The sequence below is a fragment of the Myotis daubentonii genome, chromosome 16, assembly GCF_963259705.1.
Source record: "Myotis daubentonii chromosome 16, mMyoDau2.1, whole genome shotgun sequence".
In the NCBI taxonomy this organism is placed as follows: Eukaryota; Metazoa; Chordata; class Mammalia; order Chiroptera; family Vespertilionidae; genus Myotis; species Myotis daubentonii.
The window spans coordinates 45677842-45697018 of record NC_081855.1 but is presented as its reverse complement, the minus strand read 5'-3'; the positions used below and the strand labels follow the sequence as shown (position 1 = coordinate 45697018).

The window sequence follows — 19177 nt, the reverse complement described above, 5'->3', positions numbered from 1 at the left end:
TGTCTGTGGGGGATGCAGGGCCACGTGACTCTGGCTGAGGCCACCCTCTCCTCTGCTCATCCCCAGCCGAGTGCCCGGAGCTCTCCGCACAGCCCCTGGAGCGCAGCAAGCAGCTGGGCCAGCAGGCGCTCCAGCCGCAACAGCCTGGGCCGGGCCCCCAGCCTGAAGCGGAGGAGCCCGAGTGGGGAGCGGAGGTCCCTGTTGTCGGGCGAGGGCCAGGAGAGCCAGGACGAAGAGGAGAGCTCAGAGGAGGAGCGGGCCAGCCCAGCAGGCAGCGACCGTCGCCACAGGGGCTCCCTGGAGCGGGAGGCTAAGAGCTCCTTTGACCTGCCAGACACGCTGCAGGTGCCCGGGCTGCACCGCACAGCCAGCGGCCGCAGCTCCACCTCTGAGCACCAGGGCTGCAATGGCAAGTCGGCCTCGGGGCGCCTGGCCCGGGCCCTGCACCCCGACGACCCCCCACTGGATGGAGATGATGGCGATGACGAGGGCAACTTGGTGAGGCCCCTGTGGGCACAGTGACTGCACCCACTCATCCCCGACCTTGAGTGAGAGGAGCTATGCCTGGCCTGGGGCAGGGGTGGACAGCCCCTCCCAGCTCTATGGCATTCAGGAAGTTTACCATCACACCCAAGGGATATCAGGGTGCCGGCCCCGGAGGCTGAGCTTCAAACACCCCCCTTATTCCCTCTCCTGGCCTCGCTGAGCCCCAGATCCTCATCACCCCTGGGGCTGTGTGTCTGCGGTCCTTGGTGGATATGAATGGTTTTGGACAGATGTGTATGAATCTTTCATGGTCCTCCCCCTGTGACTCAGAAAGACCCATCACTCATCTCGCCAAACTGACGCCCTCTCCTGTCCCCCTGTCTCATCTGGACCTCATCACAGCCTCGACTTCACACCCATCCTTACCCATTACCCCCTCCCCCAGTCCCCAGCCACCACCTTTAGCCCTGGGATGGGGCACAGGACCTCCCAGTTATCACATGAGGAGAAGGGGCCAGGGTCCCCTCATCCCAGGTGTGTCTTTGAGCAGACAGCTGTGACGGGTACAGTGTTTGATAATTGATGCACTTCCAAGCCCAGAGGAGAGGGAAGGAGGAAGGGCAGGCGAGGGCTGAGCTGGAGGCAGAGATGGGAAAAGGTGGAGAGCTTGGGCAAGGGCGGAGGGGGGAGATGAAGGACGAGGGATACTCAGGGGACAAAAGGGCCTTAGAGGGAGGTGGGAAGGCGGTTTCAGGAATGCGGGAAGAAACGCGGCTGGGGGAAGGGAGGCAAGGAGTGGGGGCCGTGGAGCTGCTACAAAAGAACGAGGGGTCGGGGACTCGGAGGCCTGGCCCTGCTCTCACCCCTGTGATCCTCCCCAGAGCAAAGGGGAGCGGATGAGAGCGTGGATCCGAGCCCGGCTCCCTGCCTGCTGCCGAGAGCGAGACTCTTGGTCTGCCTACATCTTCCCTCCTCAGTCAAGGTGAGCAGGGGGTCCCCTGACCTGTACCCCAGCCTCTCCTCACGGGAGAGTATCCTGTGCCGTCACCCCAGAGATGTGAGCAGTGTCCCCAGACGTGGGAGTGTGTGAGAGAGGGGCCTCGGGCTGGGAGGGCCCAGGAGGGGGAGGGCCTCGGGCGATGCCTCTCACGCTGCCCTGCCCTGCCTCCCGCTCAGCCTTGGCCTCTGTCCTGGAGCAGGTTCCGCCTCCTGTGTCACCGGATCATCACGCACAAGATGTTCGACCACGTGGTCCTCATCATCATCTTCCTCAACTGCATCACCATTGCCATGGAGCGCCCCAAGATCGACCCGCACAGCGCTGTGAGTCCCAGGACGACGCGTGGTGGCTGTTGAGTGCCTGCTCGGTGCCAGGCCCCCCCCCCCGCCCCGGGGTAGCCAGTAGGGTGGGCAAGGAGACCCAGGACCACACAGAGGGAGGGAGCCAGGACTCTCCCTTAGGCCCCCCTGACTCCCACCCTGGCGATGGGCACCTTGGCCCTCTCCTCCTGCCTCTGTCTCCCTCTGCGATGCGCCAGCCCAGCTGGGGGAGTGGGCTCTGCTCCTTACCGGGGTGGAAAGCGAGCTCCGTCGCACCCCGGCTATTTGCAGACGGCGTGTTCTCGTGAGCCAGAGCCTTGTGAGGCCCCTGTGTGAGTCGGTGAGTGTTGGGATGATGCAAACAGCGAGACTGGTCCTGGCTGGGCAGAGCTGTCTTGCTTTCCCTGCTCCTGGCAAAGGGTCTCGGTTTCACCTATGACCCCATGGCCCATGACCCATGACCCATGCATGGATGGGGGATGCAGAACAGGAGAGGGAAGCTGCCTTGGCTCTCATAGTCCTGCCAGGTCACAACAAATAGGTTTTCAGGGCCACTAAGGGGGCCGGGGGACACTGGTCACTTCTGCTTGGCCATGAACCTGTCAGTCCTTCTCAGAAGGGCAGTCCAGAGCAGCCGTGGGCAAACTACGGCCCGCGGGCCGGATCCGGCCCGTTTGAAATGAACAAAACTAAAAAAAAAAAAGACCATACCCTTTTATGTCATGATGTTTACTTTGAATTTATATTAGTTCACACAAACACTCCATCCATGCTTTTGTTCCGGCCCTCCGGTCCAGTTTAAGAACCCATTGTGGCCCTCGAGTCAAAAAGTTTGCCCACCCCTGGTCCAGAGGCTTGAGTATCCGGACGTACTCCCAGGAGCCAGCCTCTTCGGGGTACTCCCAGCTGTTCTGGGAGCTCTCTCCCCAGCCTGGCATCAGAGCCCCTCCCCCGACATGATGTGGTCCAAGAGGGGTGGGTGGGGGCGGCTCAGTTGCCTCTCATGGCATCTTGCCCACTTGCTTGGAGGTGGCGCCCCGTCCCCCCTCACTGCCTCTCACCATTGTTCAGATGTCAGTGCTGTGGTGGCTTCTGGCTTCCATTAGGGTGGGCTCCAGCCAGGCGGGGGTGCGGGGGGTAGAGCCCTGAGGGATGGAGGGGCCAGCCCAGGAAGAGGTGGATGAGTGAGCACAGCACTGGGGACTCCCACCCCTGGGCCTGTGTGGGGTGGGGCAAGGGCCGCTGGTTACACTGGTCCCGATCTCTCCCCCGACCGCTCCGTTCGGCTCCTCCATCTCTAGCTGCCGCATGCATGTTCTCTCTCCCCTTTCTCCGCTGCTCTCGCCGACACTCAGCTCTGCCTGCTGCCTCTGCGGTCCTCTTCGCTCCCCTCTTGGCCTCCCAGCAATGGAATCCGCCCACAGCGATCAGGGGCTGGGCCGCCTTCTCCCCCTCCTGCCCCAGCCTGTGCCCAGCACAGACCTGCACCTGGGCATGCACAGCCGCCCTCAGGCCCCCAGCTCGCCCTGTGGCTCCATTTCTGGGGCACACAGCAGGAAAGGGAGTCCGTGGAGCAGGAGGAGAGTAGAATGGGGGTGGGGGGCTGGAGATCAAGTTAAATCCTGCCCCAGTTTTAAGACAGAAATCGGGATAGGGCCTGAGAGATGGGGCTCAGATGACAGCACTGTGGTGGGATCGTCCCCCGCTCCAGGCCACTCTGGGGAGGGGAGCAGTTCTGTTCAGGGCAGGGGAGCAAGGGAGTCAGGAGCCTAGCACTGCGTGTGTGTGTGTGTGTGTGTGTGTGTGTGTGTGTGTGTGTGTGAGGGGGGAGGCAGAGGAGCGTCTCTGCCTTGTTGGGGAGCGGAGGGGTCGTTTTTCTGAGCTGAATGCTGGAACAATCCTGGTTTCTGTATGCCGCGCAGACTCAGCCCGAGGAGAGGCCCCGATAGGCAACACCCGCCTGCTCTCTCTTGCAGGAGCGCATCTTCCTGACCCTCTCCAATTACGTCTTCACCGTGGTCTTCCTGGCGGAGATGACCGTGAAGGTGAGGGGCTCGCGTGGGTTCCTGGGGGGCGGAGGGCCGGGCTGCCGCCCCGGGGGGCGGCGGTGACGGTGGTGCGGCGGGCATCCCCAGGTGGTGGCGCTGGGCTGGTGCTTCGGGGAGCAGGCGTACCTGCGCAGCAGCTGGAACGTGCTGGACGGGCTGCTGGTGCTCATCTCCATCATCGACATCCTGGTGTCCATGGTCTCGGACAGCGGCACCAAGATCCTGGGCATGTTGCGGGTGCTGCGGCTGCTGCGGACCCTGCGCCCGCTCAGGTGAGCCCCCGCCGGATGCCTCCTCGTGGCCACCTAGAGTGAGAACCTCGCCTGCCCTGGCTTCCTGCTTGCGACCCCCACAGAGAACCCCGCCGTCATGTCATTCGGCTGAAACTGCGGGCTGAGGAGCTCCTGTCCTTGGGCACCTCCCTCAGGGACACTCCCTAGAGGACATACTGCTCAGAGCGGCTGTGCCCCTGGCCCTGTGCAGGGCACAGTACAAAGGGCCCTGGGTGGTACCTTCAAGGGGGACACTCTGCCCTCCCTGGTGAAGCCTTTCCTTGCTTTCTCTACCTTCATGCCCCTCTCAGGGGCCACCCTCCAGATGTAGCAGGGGCCCACCCTCTCAGGAACCCTCCCCAGGGAGGCAGTCACCTCCCATCCCCAGGCCAGAGTCGAACTGCCCGTGGCTGGGGACACAGATGGGGACTATACTGACTGACTAGTGATGCTTCCCAAGCGGTGACAAGCCACACCCCTTTCCCTCCCTGCCCGCCCCCTGCATGCTCCTTACCAGTGTATGTCCCTGTCCTCGCAACACACGGCGTCCCTGGGGAACACCCTTCTTGAGTTGAGTCCCCACCTAGCTCCCCCAGGTCGTCATTGACATCCCGGGAGGGGAAATGAGAGCGGGAGCGTCGGCTTCCTGTTTTGAGAGATGGCGGGTGGGCATCCCGGGAGCAGGGGTCCCAGGAAAAGAGGACCCCCTGCCCAGCCAGCCCAGAAAGCCAACCTCTTCCCTCAACCTGAGCCCAGGGGACCAAGGAACTAAGATCGGGAGGCGGGGCAGCAGGGCAAGGGACGGGCGAGTGTCTGAGCTGGGGGAACCCCCCTCATCCCTTCGCTCCCCAGGGTGATCAGCCGGGCACAGGGCCTGAAGCTGGTGGTGGAGACGCTGATGTCCTCGCTAAAGCCCATCGGCAACATCGTGGTTATCTGCTGTGCCTTCTTCATCATTTTCGGCATCCTGGGGGTGCAGGTGTGTGGGGGGCGGGGCGGGGGCAGCTGTCAGCCGAAGCCTGGGGAGTGGCTCTCCTCTGGGTCCTTGGATGGCGAGGCCCAAGCTGGCGCCACCTTTATTCCAGGAAGGAAGGAGCGGGGATGCTTTCCTCCAGGCCTCGGGCCTCGGGCCTCTTGGCCGCCTGGGCACTTTGCAGAGAGCTGGGAGCCTGGAAGGGGGCCCGAAGGGGACGAGGGCCTCAGAGAGGCTCTGACCTGTGACAGCTGCAGGCTGCTGTTCCACCCCCTTCGTGCACTGCACTCGGAGTGCAGACGCTGGCACAGGCCCACGGTCTGCTCCGGGATCCCCTCCCTGCCTTCCCTGCTGGAGTGGGGCGGGCTGCAGGCCAGGCCTGGGGATCCAGGGCCCAGACAGCTGGGCCAGGTTAGCGGCGTGCTGGCAGGCAGGCGGGTGCAGACCCCAGACGAGGCAGGAAGTGGGGGCTGCGGGGGAAACTTGGCCTCTGGCCCAGGGAGGGAACTTGGCTTCGGAGGAAACAGAGCGGGAGCTGCCTATAGGATTCCGCAGGCGCCTCTGGGAGCCCCTCCACCCTGTCTTCCCGAGCCCCTGGCTCCAGCTGTTTCAGCTGCAGGGTAGACAGCTGGCGGTTGGGGCAGCAGGGGAGCTCCTGAGTGGCTACCCCTGTCCCCCCCCCTTTCCTTTGACTTTCTGGATGTCTTCTCTGCCCTGGGGAGGGGAGGGGGCTGTTCCCGGTTTCCTGGAATTCTCTAGCCCCGGGGACCCGGCTCAGGTACAGTTGCCAAGGCCGTGTGGTGCTTCCCCGCAAGAGCAGTGCCCCTTCCCTTCCCTCTCTCCCCAGCCTGCTTGGAGGAGGAGAGGAAGCCATTGTTGAGCCCTGTCTGGGGCTCTTCCAGGGGATTTAGGTCTGTCCTGAGCTGCTGCCCAGGCCCCCTGGTCCTCGTTCTTCAAATCCCTTCCTCACCCACAGCCGTAGCCTGGTCTGTTCTGGAGTGAGGGTGAGCTGTCCAGCCACACAGACCTGAGCTTGAGCCCCCTTTCTGGTCGTATAAGGTTATACAACCTTAATGAGTGAATTTACTTTTCTGAGCCTCAGTTTTCCTCATCTGTAAAGTGGGGTCAATGACACCTAGCCCACCCCCACCATTAAACCAGATCACTTGGCCCCTCTCCCAGACTGTCTGATTCAGTGGGTCTGGGTGGACCTGAGAATTGGTAATTATAGCACATTCCCAGATGATGCTGATGCTGGTCCAGGGACCCCACTTGGAGAACCAGCCCCCCAGCCCTTTGTAGGAGTGGCTCTTCCCATCCTCTCACCCTTTTTTCAGTAGCCACCCTTCCCTCCCCACTCTCGGGCTCTGCTCCGAGGAGCCCAGAGGAAGGGGTGCCTTCAGGGGAGGTTCCCTGACTCCGCTGATCCCAGGGCTGAGCCCCCTATGCTCACCCAGGATGCGCGCAGAGCTGTTAGGCCCCAGGGTGGCTGGGAGAGGCGGGCTGGGAGTTCTGGGCGTCCGGTGGTCTCAGCTCACTTCTCCCTGTCTCCGGGTACATGTGTGTCCAGCTCTTCAAAGGGAAGTTCTTCGTGTGCCAGGGTGAGGACACCAGGAACATCACCAACAAGTCTGACTGTGCCGAAGCCAGTTACCGGTGGGTCCGGCACAAGTACAACTTCGACAACCTCGGCCAGGTGAGCCCCAGGCTGTGAGGTGCAGGTGGGAGTGGTGGCAGGAGTCCCCAGAGGACACAAGTCCGGCTTAATGATGCCTGCAGGGCAATGGCCTTGCCAGAGCCTGTCTCCTCGGCTGGTGAACAGGTCCTAGCGGTGTCTCCCTTGGAGGCGACAGGAAGGATGCAGTGAGACGAGCTGTATGTTTCCGTCTCAGGGTGCAGGCACAGTGTCAAGACGATTCCTTTTCTCACTCCGCATTCCCAGAAACAGGGAGACGTACAAAAAGAAGTACTTCCCTCGGTTTTGCGGGTGTGTTTCCCTGGCCCACCCCGGTTTTGGTTTCTGAAGTTCAGAGGGCCTGATCACGTCCCACGGCTCTTCTGGTTTCATTCCAGCTTTGGAGCCCTCCAGGGGCCTGGGGTGTGACCCCAGCCTGACCTCGGAGGGGCTGGGGTCCCCCAAGCTGCTGCCAGGAGGTGCTTTGAGGACAAGTAGTGGGTGGTTTGGCCACACATCCTAGATTTCCGATGGTCTCCTCTCCTTCTCCCCCTCCCCCTAGGCCCTGATGTCCCTGTTCGTGCTGGCCTCCAAGGACGGCTGGGTGGACATCATGTACGATGGGCTGGATGCCGTGGGTGTGGACCAGCAGGTAGGTTCGAGGCGGGCAGGACCCATGTTGGGGCTGAGGGCACTCAGCATGGGCCGACTCCAGGCATGACAAGTGCCAACACTAGAGAGAAAGGGGGCAAGGCAGGCTGGGAAAATGCCATCGAAGAGACATTGCCTCTCACGGCAGAGGCTGTGACTGGCAGCCTGAGGGCCAAACCCAGGCATGTCTTACTGGCTTTGCAACACGTTTAAATACTTTGAATTAGTGGTGAGCATTTAAAAATTGGCGAATTGCACCTGAAAATCCAGACGTGGGCCTGCTCAGGAGAAATCCAAAGATCTGGGAACCCTGGACTTGCATTCCCCCAGCCGGAATCAGCAGGAACAAAGACGCAGCTTCCCCTTTAGATAGAGCCACTCTCCACTTTGCCACAGTCCCCACCCCTCCCTACTGCCGAACACTGAACCCACACGGTTTGTTTCCAGCCCCTGCTGGGTCCCTGTAGCTCACTGAGTTTGTGGGCCCCGTCTTAACGGACTCAGGTGATGGGGCAGCACCTGAGACAGTCCCCGGGGCTGATGGCTCCTCCTGTCCTTCCTGCTCCCTGCCAGCCCATCATGAACCACAACCCCTGGATGCTCCTGTACTTCATCTCGTTCCTGCTCATCGTGGCCTTCTTTGTCCTGAACATGTTTGTGGGCGTGGTGGTGGAGAACTTCCACAAGTGTCGGCAGCACCAGGAGGAGGAGGAGGCGCGGCGGCGGGAGGAGAAGCGGCTGCGGAGACTGGAGAAAAAGAGAAGGAGTAAGGAGAAGCAGATGGCTGGTCGGTAGTCTTTCCACCTCTCTCTGAGTCGTGCTTGACCTTGGCCTTGCGACTGTCGGGGGCCAGGGGCTGGGGCTGGGGGCCGGGAGAAGCTGCTCCCACCCCCGTCCTCACCTCCTCCCCCACAAGAGCATGTCAGCCTTTAGAGCCAGCATGAAGCACACCAGTTCAGCCCCGTGGTGGGGGGGAGCCACCCCCACCCGGCAGGGCTCCCCAGGGCTCAGCATCATACTCCGGCGATGATTCCAGGGGAGTCATGCACAGCCTCTCCCAGCTCGACGCTCAGAGGAGCCTCATGGGATGAGAATCATGCTCCGTTGTCCGGGGCCGCTGTCCAGAGACCCAGGGGTTGGCCCAGGTGCCAGCCTTGCCCGGCCCAGGGCTGGCACGCAAGCGTCTTGAACCTGTGCCTGCCTAGTGTCTAGCTGCTGAGCACGGTCTCGACAGAGATTGCCAATGGACAGCAGCGAGAGGGGAGCCCTGCCTTCCCCACTGTCAGTTTTCAAACAAGCTGTAAAAAAAAAAAAAAAATCTCTTCCTGGTCCAGAGAAGGTCTGGGGTCACAGGAACTCTAAGCACATGACTCTCTGGCCTTAGAGCCTTCAGCCCCCTCACCTGTGATCTCCAGCCTTTCTTGGCACTGGCTGGGTGAGGCCCCTCTCCGCCCCTCCCCACGCTCTTCTGCCATGAGACCAAGCAATGGCTCTCAACCTTCTGGCCCTTTAAATACAGCTCCTCATGTGGTGACCCAACCATAAAATTATCTTCGTTGCTACTTCATCACTGTAATGTTGCTACTGTTATGAATCGTCATGTAAATATCTGATATGCAGGATGGTCTTAGGCGACTCCTGTGAAAGGGTCGTTCGACCACCAAAGGGGTCGCGACCCACAGGTTGAGAGCCGCTGGACTAAGGGAAAAGACACACAGATTGCAGGGAGAACGGACGAGACGTGACGGGGAGGAGCCCCTTTGCTTCTCAGAGTCTCCAGGTGCGCCTGCACCTGTCTTCGGGGCTCCTGCCTGCCTGTCTGGTACCCAGTCATCCCCACGAGTCTCTCTTCCTGTCACTGCCCACGTTTCTCTGAGTGTCTCTGTGTGTGGGTTTCTCTAAGCCTTTGTGTGTCTGTCTCTGTCTGGTCTGCGGGTTTCCCTTTCTCTCTCCTCCTCTTCACACCGTCTTCCTTCCGCCGATAAGATGTGTGCAGTGAGTTTGCTCTTTGGTGTGTTGACATGTGAGTACCACCAGATGGGTGCGGGTGGGGCAGAGCCCGTGTGCCCTGGGAGAGGCGGGCCCCTCAGGCTGGCGCGGAGGGGAGACTGGCCTCTGGGCAGCACAGGTGGTGCAGTTGTCCCCGTCCCACAGCCTCCACACCTGTGTCCCAGGCGAACCGCTCAGCCCTGGGGTAGGGGCCCCATCTTGGCTCGCTCTGTGTCTGAGGCTGAGCAGGCGCCTCGCCCCCAGCAGCCCTGCTCCCACCCCTGCTCCATCCCTGCTCCCCTCCTTGCCGTCTGCCTTCTCGGCAGGGCATCTGCAGACGGAATTCTTTTTGGCAGGAGGCACTTGTGGCCCTGCCTGACCAGCTGGCTCCCCTTCTGGGGTCTGGAGCCGCCTCAGGTGCAGCTGAGGCCGGGGCACAGGTAGGCGTGGACATCTGTTCTGATGACAGGCTGCCTGCCCCGCCCTGTGCCCGATTCCCTGTCCCCGTGACCCTGTCGAGTTGGCTGAATAGCTCCCTTTTCCTCAAGTGCTCTGCGCCCCGAGCTTGGGGCTGACACTGAGGGCCAGCCCACCCACGCTAGGCACACCCCGTGCGTAGGCGGACTGAGGGTCGGAGCCGAGGGGGAGCGAGCTGTGAGGGGGCCCTGCCCAGCCCGCCAGGTCCGGCCAGTGACCCATGTCGTGTTTCGTTCTTTTAGATCTAATGCTGGACGATGTAATTGCTTCCGGCAGCTCAGCCAGCGCGGCGCCAGGTACTGCGTCTGGGATTGCGGGTTCCAGGGTGTGGCCCGGGGGTGGTCAGGCCCTGCCTGCCCCCAGGCCCGCCTCATGGGTTTGGGGACCTCCTCTTTGCTGCCTCTCCACGGCTCATTGGTTCTCTCCTCTCGGGGCGAAGGGGTGAGGGTCCCTGGGGTGCTGCACTCGCTGGATGGGAGGCGAGGGTCTCAGCGCCCCCCTCCCTCAGACACCTCTTGAAGGACCCACCTTCTCTTGCAAGGCTTCCCACGCCCGAGCTCCCCAGCCCCCCGCTGCCTCTTCCTACTCCTGCTCCTTCTCCCAGGTCACACACAGTTTGACGATTTGAGCTGCACATCTCTCCGTCTCCTTTTGTCTGAAGGGGAGACTTTGATCAAGTGCGCAGGATGAGAGGAGCAGCGAGGGGACGGATTTGTTTCAAAAATGTAACGATGAATAATTGAACAGACTCATTAATAGTCAAGTAATCGCGGTGGCCACGTCATCGCTACAAACAGCAGGACTTGGGAATGCAAGGCCTGCGTTAGCCATAAGCTTCTCCCCGAAACCCAGGATTTGGGAGCGAGTTGGGTCCTTCTCTTTGAGAGCCAGTCTCTGGGAAGCCTTCCTGGTTCTGCCCCCCACCCTGGCGCCTGCTCGGCCGACACGTCCCCCAGACGGGGGTTCTGAGGTCATTGGAATCTGGGTCAGGGCAGTGGGACCTCAGTTACACCCTCTGACGTCTCCGCGCAGTGGTTCCCAACCTGCTGATCCCCAAGGGCCCCCCTTATCATTGCCAACAAACCCCACATTATGAAAGGCCGTCTTTGAAGTTAAGAGCACTTCAATAATGACTTTGTTTCAGCTTTTGCTAATCAAAGGCACATGTAATTGCTAATCAGAGCTTCTAAGCCGCAGAAGGTTTCACACTGGATGATGGCAAAAAAAAACAACACACAAGCAAAACAAAACAAAAAACATGTTGCCACTCAGTTCATCTGTGGGCTCTTAACACAGGCGTGTGCGTGACATTTTTAAGTTTTTAGAAATACTGAAAAGAACCTAAGAACCCCCATGTGGCTGCCTTCTCAGGCTGCTGAGGGCGTGGGCTTCAGACTGGGGACCACTGGGCTGAGCCTTTCTTCCTTATCCCGCACTCCCCCCCAAAACACGACTCCACAGACGCTGCCCTGTGGATGTGGGGCTGTCTGAGCTATGGGGGCTCGGGAACCCACCCCAGGGGGTCCCACTGAGCCACCGTGTGGGAGGTCATCCTGAGGCCTGAGATGGGTGGCTGTCTGCTGGCCCCATGGTGCGAGCTCTGGTGTTTGGCATCGAGAGACCATCTCTCTCGGGGGCGCAGGCGTCTCCAGCTGGTCAGTCTGGATTGCCTGGGCCCGCTCTCTGCGACAACCTGCACTGCCTGCTCCAGACGTGTTAAGGGGTGAGGAGAAGGTGGGAGGCCTTGTGGGTTCACCTGATCTGTAGGCTGAAGTGTCCACACGTACACGCTCACCCCAAAACACCCCAGGAGCTCCTCCACCACGAACCAGCACTTGCAGACTCTCACACGCCTCTGAGAACTCCTGACACGCCTGCTCGAAGCTAAACGCTCTCGTTACTCTTACGCCTCATCCCCACTCTGGGGACTTTGTGCCGTGCTCCTGTCGGCACATGAGAGTATGTACACGGATTGCAATAGTGTGTGTTACCTTTCCAGCGGATGACGGGTGCTCAGAGACCCCCGGAGAGGGCCTCAGGTCGTCCCCTATCCTCTTTCCCAGATCTGGGGTCCCGGGTGGTCCATACCAGAGCTTTTCAAATCTCTGTGTGCAAAAGAACTGCCCAGAGAACATATTAGAACACAGATGCCTGAGCCTCACCTAGAAGTGCTCACGGTGTGGACTGGGGCAGGAGGTGAGCCTCTGCATTTCCAGTCGTTCTCAGGGGCTGGTGATGTTGCTGAGTAACCTATCCCATAGTGTCCCCCGAATGACGTCATACACCCCCTAGCCTGGGGCTGCAGGAATCAAACACCTTCCTGCTAATGCCAGTGCTGTGCCCAGCGGGAGGGCTTCAGCCAGACCCCAGGGAGAGGCCCACGGGAAAAGGCTTTGGTTACCAGGGCAATGGGCCTGACTGGCCACCTGGGACCAGCCTGAGCAGTCAGGTTAGCCCCAAGGGACCACTTGGCCTTCAGCACCAGCTCCACGCCCACCGCACCTGCGTGGGACACCTGCCTGCACTGCCCTCTCCTTTTCCACTGAACCCAGCGAGCAGGCTTGGCTGTGGCAGCTGATGGTGTGGCCTCTGCCGTGGGGGCCTGTGTCTCCACCTTCCGCCTACTCCCTGCCACTCTCCTTTGCAAATCCTCAGGCTCCCAGTGACCCCTACTAACTCACTGTGCCTGCTGCCCTCACTCACAGCCTCACACCCTCCCTGCACCTCTCCTGCGTTCCTGCCCCTGACTGGGGGCAGGGCATTCCTGGGGTGCCCTTCTCCCCACTGTCTGACTCTGGTATTTTCTCTGCCTAAAACAGCTCATACTATTGGGAGGCAGGGAGATGGGGCCAGGGCTGCCAACATGCCAGTGACCACTGGTTTGGGCCCCTCCTGGGCAATGACCAGAGCTCTGTGAGCAGCAGATCCGCTCGAGGCTCCTCCCTCCTCCAGAGGGTGGGGGGCAGTGCGTCCCTGGTTCTGCTGGGAGCCCAGGTGCTGCCTATAAAACCACGGGCTGGGGAGCAGAAAGGGGGCGGCATCATTCAGAGCCCAACAGCCAGGGCCTTTGGCAAACTCTCCGAGGGCATCCTCTGGGCCAGATCCCCGAGCTCTGGGTCTGAAACCCCCTCGAGCTGGGAGTTCAGGCCCGGGCGCTGTCACTGCCTCCCAGTGTGTGGAGGACTCGCTTTCTGCTGGCCTTGTTCTCTTCCTTGGTGAAACAAAGGGGTTGGCCCTGGTGCACTTTGACCTGTGCTCTCACAGGGGTTTTCCAGCAGCCTCTGCACCCGCTGGTCTACGGTGGGGGTGGGGGTGGGGGTGGAAGGGCATTGGCATAGACCTCAGGGGCCTGGGACCTGGGATGGGACCGGTCGGTCGCTATGAGCAGATGCCCTGCCTCAGTCGTCCTGCCCCCACTTTCTCTCTGGGCCACTTGGAGGAGGGGTCCCTGGCCAGATGGCAGCGGTGAAGGCGGAGGTTTAATTGGCCCTGGGGCCGCCTAAACAGTCAGACTGGGCAAGAGGGGAGAGGAGGCACTCTCCCAACCTCTCTGCATTGTCTCAGCTAATAATGGGCTAATAAGGAACCACTATTTCTAACCTAATTGTATTCAAACATTTTAGTTAATTCTCCATTCATATTTTAGCATAATGGACTCGGTGCTCTCTCGGCACTTACGGAGATTAATGCAGAGAAAGAGTTCCAGCTGCAAAAGCAACACGGGCGACTAGCGCCCTCTGGTTCTGTGGGTACTGAAGGAAGGAAGGAAGAGGCCCCCTCGCCTGGTCCACCCTCCACGATCGCCCTGTGGATGACCCGCGGCCTCCTGCTGTCCCCTGTCCCAGGCCTCTCCGCCGCCGCCCTCCTGGGGGCCAGGAGGGCCGCCTGAGCAAACAAAGCCACCGTTGGCTGGCCCGTGTCTGCAGGCAGAGCGATGGCCTAGCACACCCTGTGATGTGCCCCAACATTCTAGACCTGCTGCCCCTTGGTCATCCACACCTCAGGGCTGGTGCTGGACCGTGGCATCGGGCGAGGCTGAACGTGCAGCTCTTGGGCACTCTTCTTCCTTCGGCCTTTGGTGGGGGCCCACCCAGGCCACTCCCTGCCTCGGTTTACCTCTCTGTCCAACAGTCCTCTGCATGGGAAAGGACAATTATAGACGAACTGGCCTGGGCCCAAAGCTTCCTGCTGCCCCTGAGCCAGCCACCCCTGGCACAGGCCTCAGAGGCTGCAGCCTGCGCTAGCTGGCTTTCGCCCTAGACTTCCTGAGGGGGAAGGGCTGTCTGGGACCTGAGGCTGCCCCAGCCTCCGGTGGGAGGCCTCTTTTTCCTTGTGGCTGCCTGGGAGACCATTCTGTCAACCACCCCCGGATGGCATGCATCCCCAACTCGGCCTGGCCTTTCCCCAGCACCTGGAGGAGGCCCCCCGACCCCCTGCAATCTCTTGCCTTCAGATGCATTCTGCCTGCTTAACAGGCCAGCTCTCTGGCACCATGATTTTTATAACGAAGTGGTTCCCTAATTACAAGAGAAAGAGTGTGCCTCTGACAGATCTCAGACAGCGCTTTCAGCCCAGCCTGCATCCAACGCTGCCCTGGCCCCCGGAGCAGGCTGGGCTGCCTCATTAGAAACTGGGTGAGTCCTGCAAGTGGGGTCCTCCCAGGTGAGCCTGGGACCGAGCAGGGCCCCATGGCCTCCGCTCTGCCCTCCTGCACACGAGGGTACAGGAGGCCCAGGCCCTGCCTCCCCAGAGGCCCTGGGGGGGCGGGGGGGGGGGCAGTGCAGCCTGCCAAGATGTCCAATTTCCAATCTCTGGTTTTATCTCCAAATCCCAGCTCTGTGTAAGCTCCTCCGCTGCCCTCAAGGGCTGCTTGGTGAAGGAGCAAGAGCCTTCGCCTCTCTGTTGATGGAGTTTCCTCCGAGCCTGATAAGACCGGTTGTTTTTTATCTTATTGATCTGGCCTGGTTGCGGAACACCGAGTCGAGGGAGTAACGAGGGGCTGGTGGATGTCGGAGGCTGCCTCGGGGCGGGGGCTCACCTAGTGTCTAATGTGGGTGGGGAGCTCTGCATGTCCTGACCCCTTCTGCACCCAACGGTAGCCGGTAGCCAGTAGCACAGACGCTTGGAGGGGCGATGCCGAGAGAGCTCCCCCCGCCCCCCGAAAAGGAAGTAACTGGAGGGCGAGGGTGCTGATGATCCTGGAATGTTTCAGCTCGGGCATTAGAAGCTGGTGGCTATGAGGGACTGCGGGTGGAGGGGGCACAGGGATCAGGGCCCCACGACTGCTCTGCTCTCCTCCTGGCCCCCCCAGAAGCCCAGTGCAAACCCTACTACTCGGACTACTCCCGCTTCCGGCTCCTCGTCCACAACTTCTGCACCAGCCACTACCTGGATCTCTTCATCACGGGGGTCATTGGGCTGAACGTGGTCACCATGGCCATGGAGCACTACCAGCAGCCCCAGGTAGGAGTGAGTGGCCAGCCATGTGGGCCCTGCCTCGGCTGTGGGGCCCCGGGGGTGAGACCAGCCAAGCCTGCACTGGGCACTCTGCATGGGTTCCTCCTGTGCCCCTCTCACTACCCTGGGAGGCGGGTCTCATCCTGGGTTAACAGAGGAGGACACTGAGCCTGGGAGAGGTTAGTTGACTTGACCAAGGTCACCAAGCTTGGAAGTAGAGGACCTGATTTCTTCACCCAGCACGTATGGATTGACTGAGTGCCTACCCTGTGTTGAGCTCTGCACCTGTGAGGGTAACGAGGCAGACTGGCCCTAGCCGGGGTTGCTACGTGGTTAGAGCATTGGCCCAGGCACAGAAGGGTCTTGGGTTCGATCCCCAGTCCCGGTTGGGGCACATGTGGGAAGCAACCAATTGATGTTTCTCTGTTTCTCAAACTCTCTCTCTCTTCCACTCCCTTCCTCCCTCCCTCCCACTCTCTCTAAAAAAAATCAATAGAAAAAATATCCTTGGATGAGGATTTAAAAAATAAAATAAATATAAAAAGAAGGCAGACTAGTGCCAGCCCTTCTGCAGTATAGGTTCTAGTGAATGTCCAGCCCCCAAGCTCACCAGCAATCTTGCCACTCCTCCAGTCAGCTTTCATCGGCTGCCCTCCAGGCCTCAGTTTTCCCATCTGTAAAATAGGAACATTGAACTGGTAGTGCACAAGGCCCCGGCCAGTTCTTGCATTCCCCGTGAATGAGGACCCTACTCTGTCCTACAGTAGTAAGCAGTGGCCAGCCAACATGGCGGGAACAGAGAAGAACGGTCCTCTCAGACTCACCCTGTCTCCCACATCTGGGAGGTATGATTGGCTGGGGGCAGCAGGTAGCATCCCTGGCCTTATCCATCATACCCCATCCCTGCCAGATCCTGGACGAGGCTCTGAAGATCTGCAACTACATCTTCACAATTATCTTCGTCTTGGAGTCAGTTTTCAAACTCGTGGCCTTTGGCTTCCGTCGGTTCTTCCAGGACAGGTAACAGGGGGGAAGGGGACAGGTGACAGAGGGGAAGGGGACAGGTGACAGAGGGGAAGGAGGCGGGTGACAGAGGGGAAGGAGACAGGTGACAGAGGGGAAGGGGACAGGTAACAGAGGGGAAGGGGACAGGTAACAGAGGGGAAGGAGACAGGTGACAGAGGGGAAGGGGACAGGTAACAGAGGGGAAGGAGACGGGTGACAGAGGGGATGGGGACAGGTAACAGAGGGGAAGGGGACAGGTGACAGAGGGGAAGGGGACAGGTGACAGAGGGGAAGGAGACGGGTGACAGAGGGGATGGGGACAGGTGACAGAGGGGAAGGGGACAGGTGACAGAGGGGAAGGGGACAGGTAACAGAGGGGAAGGAGACGGGTGACAGAGGGGATGGGGACAGGTAACAGAGGGGAAGGGGACAGGTGACAGAGGGGAAGGAGACGGGTGACAGAGGGGAAGGAGACGGGTGACAGAGGGGATGGGGACAGGTAACAGAGGGGAAGGGGACAGGTGACAGAGGGGAAGGAGATGGGTGACAGAGGGGATGGGGACAGGTAACAGAGGGGGAGGGGACAGGTGACAGAGGGGAAGGGGACAGGTGACAGAGGGGATGGGGACAGGTGACAGAGGGGGAAGGGGACAGGTGACAGAGGGGAAGGGGACATGCAATAGAGAAGGGTTTGGAAGTGGGGAAGGACCTAGAGCAGCGATTCTCAACCTGTAGGTCGCGACCCCTTTGGGGGTCGAACAACCCTTTCACAGGGGTTGCCTAAGACCATCAGAAAACACATATATAATTCCATATTGTTTTTGTGATTAATCACTATGCTTTAATTATGTTCAATTTGTAACAATGAAAATACATCCTGCATATCAGATATTTACATTACGATTCATAACAGTAGCAAAATTACAGTTGTGAAGTAGCAATGAAAATAATTTTATGGTTGGGGGTCACCACAACAGGAGGAATTGTATTCAAGGGTCGCGCCATTAGGAAGGTTGAGAACCACTGACCTAGAGCCTGAAGACCTTTCTTGACTCCTGAGGTTCAGCCCAGGACCTACCAAGGGCTGGTGGTGGGGTGGGTTGTGTGATATCCAGGGCCTGGGAGATGGAGAGAAGGAAGGGAACTGGACAAGACAGGGCCTGGGGGACAGTGGCAGCTGGAAGTCACTGTGGCCCAGACTGGGGCTTAAGAGCGGAGAGCGTGGAGCCAGGCTGCCTGGACCAGATTTGAACCCTGGCTCCACCACTTAGAAACTGGTGACCTTGGGTAAGTTACTTAAAATCTCGGTGCCTCCATTTTCCGGTCTGTAAAATGGGAGCTAATTTATCCATATCACAGAGTTGTAAAGAGTTCCTATTTATAAAGCCCTTAAAACAGCGCTTGGCACATAGCAAACAGCATAGAAGTGCTAAATAAAACAGCAAGTGAATAACAATGAAAAGCAGAGGCCCTCAAGCTAAAGTCATAGCCCTGCCTATGCCACCGACTGGACTGGCTAAGTGACCATAGACAAGTGACCTCCACTCCTCTCTGTAGCCCAAACTGCCTCCTCCTCCTCAGGGACCCCCTCACAAACACACACACACACACACACACACACACACACTCAGGGATCTGTGTCCCGTGTTTCCAGGTGGAACCAGCTCGACCTGGCCATTGTGCTGCTGTCCATCATGGGCATCACGCTGGAGGAGATCGAGGTCAACGCCTCACTGCCCATCAACCCCACCATAATCCGCATCATGAGGGTGCTGCGCATCGCCCGAGGTCAGTGGCCAGCTGCCTGCCCACCACCCTCACCCTGCCTGGGGGACTGGCCCCGGGGGTGGGGGATTGCAGGGATCAGCTCGGGCGCTGGCCAGGGACTGAGTAGGTGTAGGTTCCTGTGGGTATTTCTCCCAGCCTCCGCCAAAGGGGATGGATGATCGAGGCTGGGCTGAGGGTGGCACTGGAGCCGTGGCAGCCTGGCTTGCTGGGGCCAGGCACCCTACCCGCCCCGGCCCTGGCCATGGCCCCACCAGCTACATGACCTGGGACTCAGGGGGGCCAGCTCACGACTTTGTCCTTTCTGCAGTGCTAAAGCTGCTGAAGATGGCTGTGGGCATGCGGGCGCTGCTGGACACAGTGATGCAGGCCCTGCCCCAGGTAGCTGGGCGGTGGGGGCAGGTGGGCGGGGTCCTCTCAGGGAGGGGGTGCTCTCCGCAGTGGTGGGGGGCTCAGGGAAGCTGGCCGGGAGATCCGGCGGCACCTTTTCCATTTCTTTTCCTCTTTTCCAGGTGGGGAACCTGGGACTTCTCTTCATGTTGTTGTTTTTCATCTTTGCAGCTCTGGGCGTGGAGCTCTTTGGAGACCTGGGTGAGTTGGGGTGGGGAGGGTGGAGGAGCCAGGCCTGGGGCCCCGGGGCCTCCTGGACTAACCCGGCCTCTCTCCCCCTCCGCCTCCAGAGTGTGACGAGACGCACCCCTGCGAGGGCCTGGGCCGGCATGCCACCTTCCGCAACTTTGGCATGGCCTTTCTGACCCTCTTCCGGGTCTCCACAGGTGACAACTGGAATGGCATTATGAAGGTGAGAGCCGCCTGCAGTGGGGTACCCCCAGGGCTGGCTCGGGCCCCAAGAAGACAGCCCTACTTCTTGGGCCAAGATTCCTTGGCAAGATGTGACTAAAAGCACGTGCCCTTCTATCCCCCCTGCGGAACACCGCACCTCCCTCTCCCCGGGTCCCCGGGTCACGCTCTGACTCACGCTTCCCAGGCCAGTGTCTGACGCTCTCCTACCTGCCCACCCACCCCCCATGACCCCGGC

The 19177-nt window shown here is 60.2% G+C and overlaps 1 protein-coding gene across 15 annotated transcripts in view; it reads left to right on the top strand.

Annotated features, from left to right (window-relative positions):
- The window catches only part of CACNA1G (calcium voltage-gated channel subunit alpha1 G), a 64531-nt gene that overhangs the window by 37012 nt on the left and 8342 nt on the right, over positions 1-19177 (top strand). For 6 of the 15 annotated variants that reach the window (XM_059670605.1, XM_059670599.1, XM_059670595.1 and 3 more), the window contains 15 exons: positions 67-498; positions 1368-1468; positions 1686-1809; positions 3783-3851; positions 3942-4126; positions 4979-5105; positions 6670-6795; positions 7337-7426; positions 7999-8212; positions 15203-15354; positions 16259-16368; positions 18008-18141; positions 18449-18519; positions 18651-18729; positions 18819-18940. In XM_059670605.1, coding sequence (XP_059526588.1) covers positions 67-498; positions 1368-1468; positions 1686-1809; positions 3783-3851; positions 3942-4126; positions 4979-5105; positions 6670-6795; positions 7337-7426; positions 7999-8212; positions 15203-15354; positions 16259-16368; positions 18008-18141; positions 18449-18519; positions 18651-18729; positions 18819-18940 — 2136 coding nt within the window. Of the gene's footprint in view, positions 1-66; positions 499-1367; positions 1469-1685; positions 1810-3782; positions 3852-3941; positions 4127-4978; positions 5106-6669; positions 6796-7336; positions 7427-7998; positions 8213-10133; positions 10188-15202; positions 15355-16258; positions 16369-18007; positions 18142-18448; positions 18520-18650; positions 18730-18818; positions 18941-19177 lie in introns of all 15 variants that reach the window. The other 9 variants (XM_059670603.1, XM_059670594.1, XM_059670600.1 and 6 more) reach the window with 2 other exon arrangements.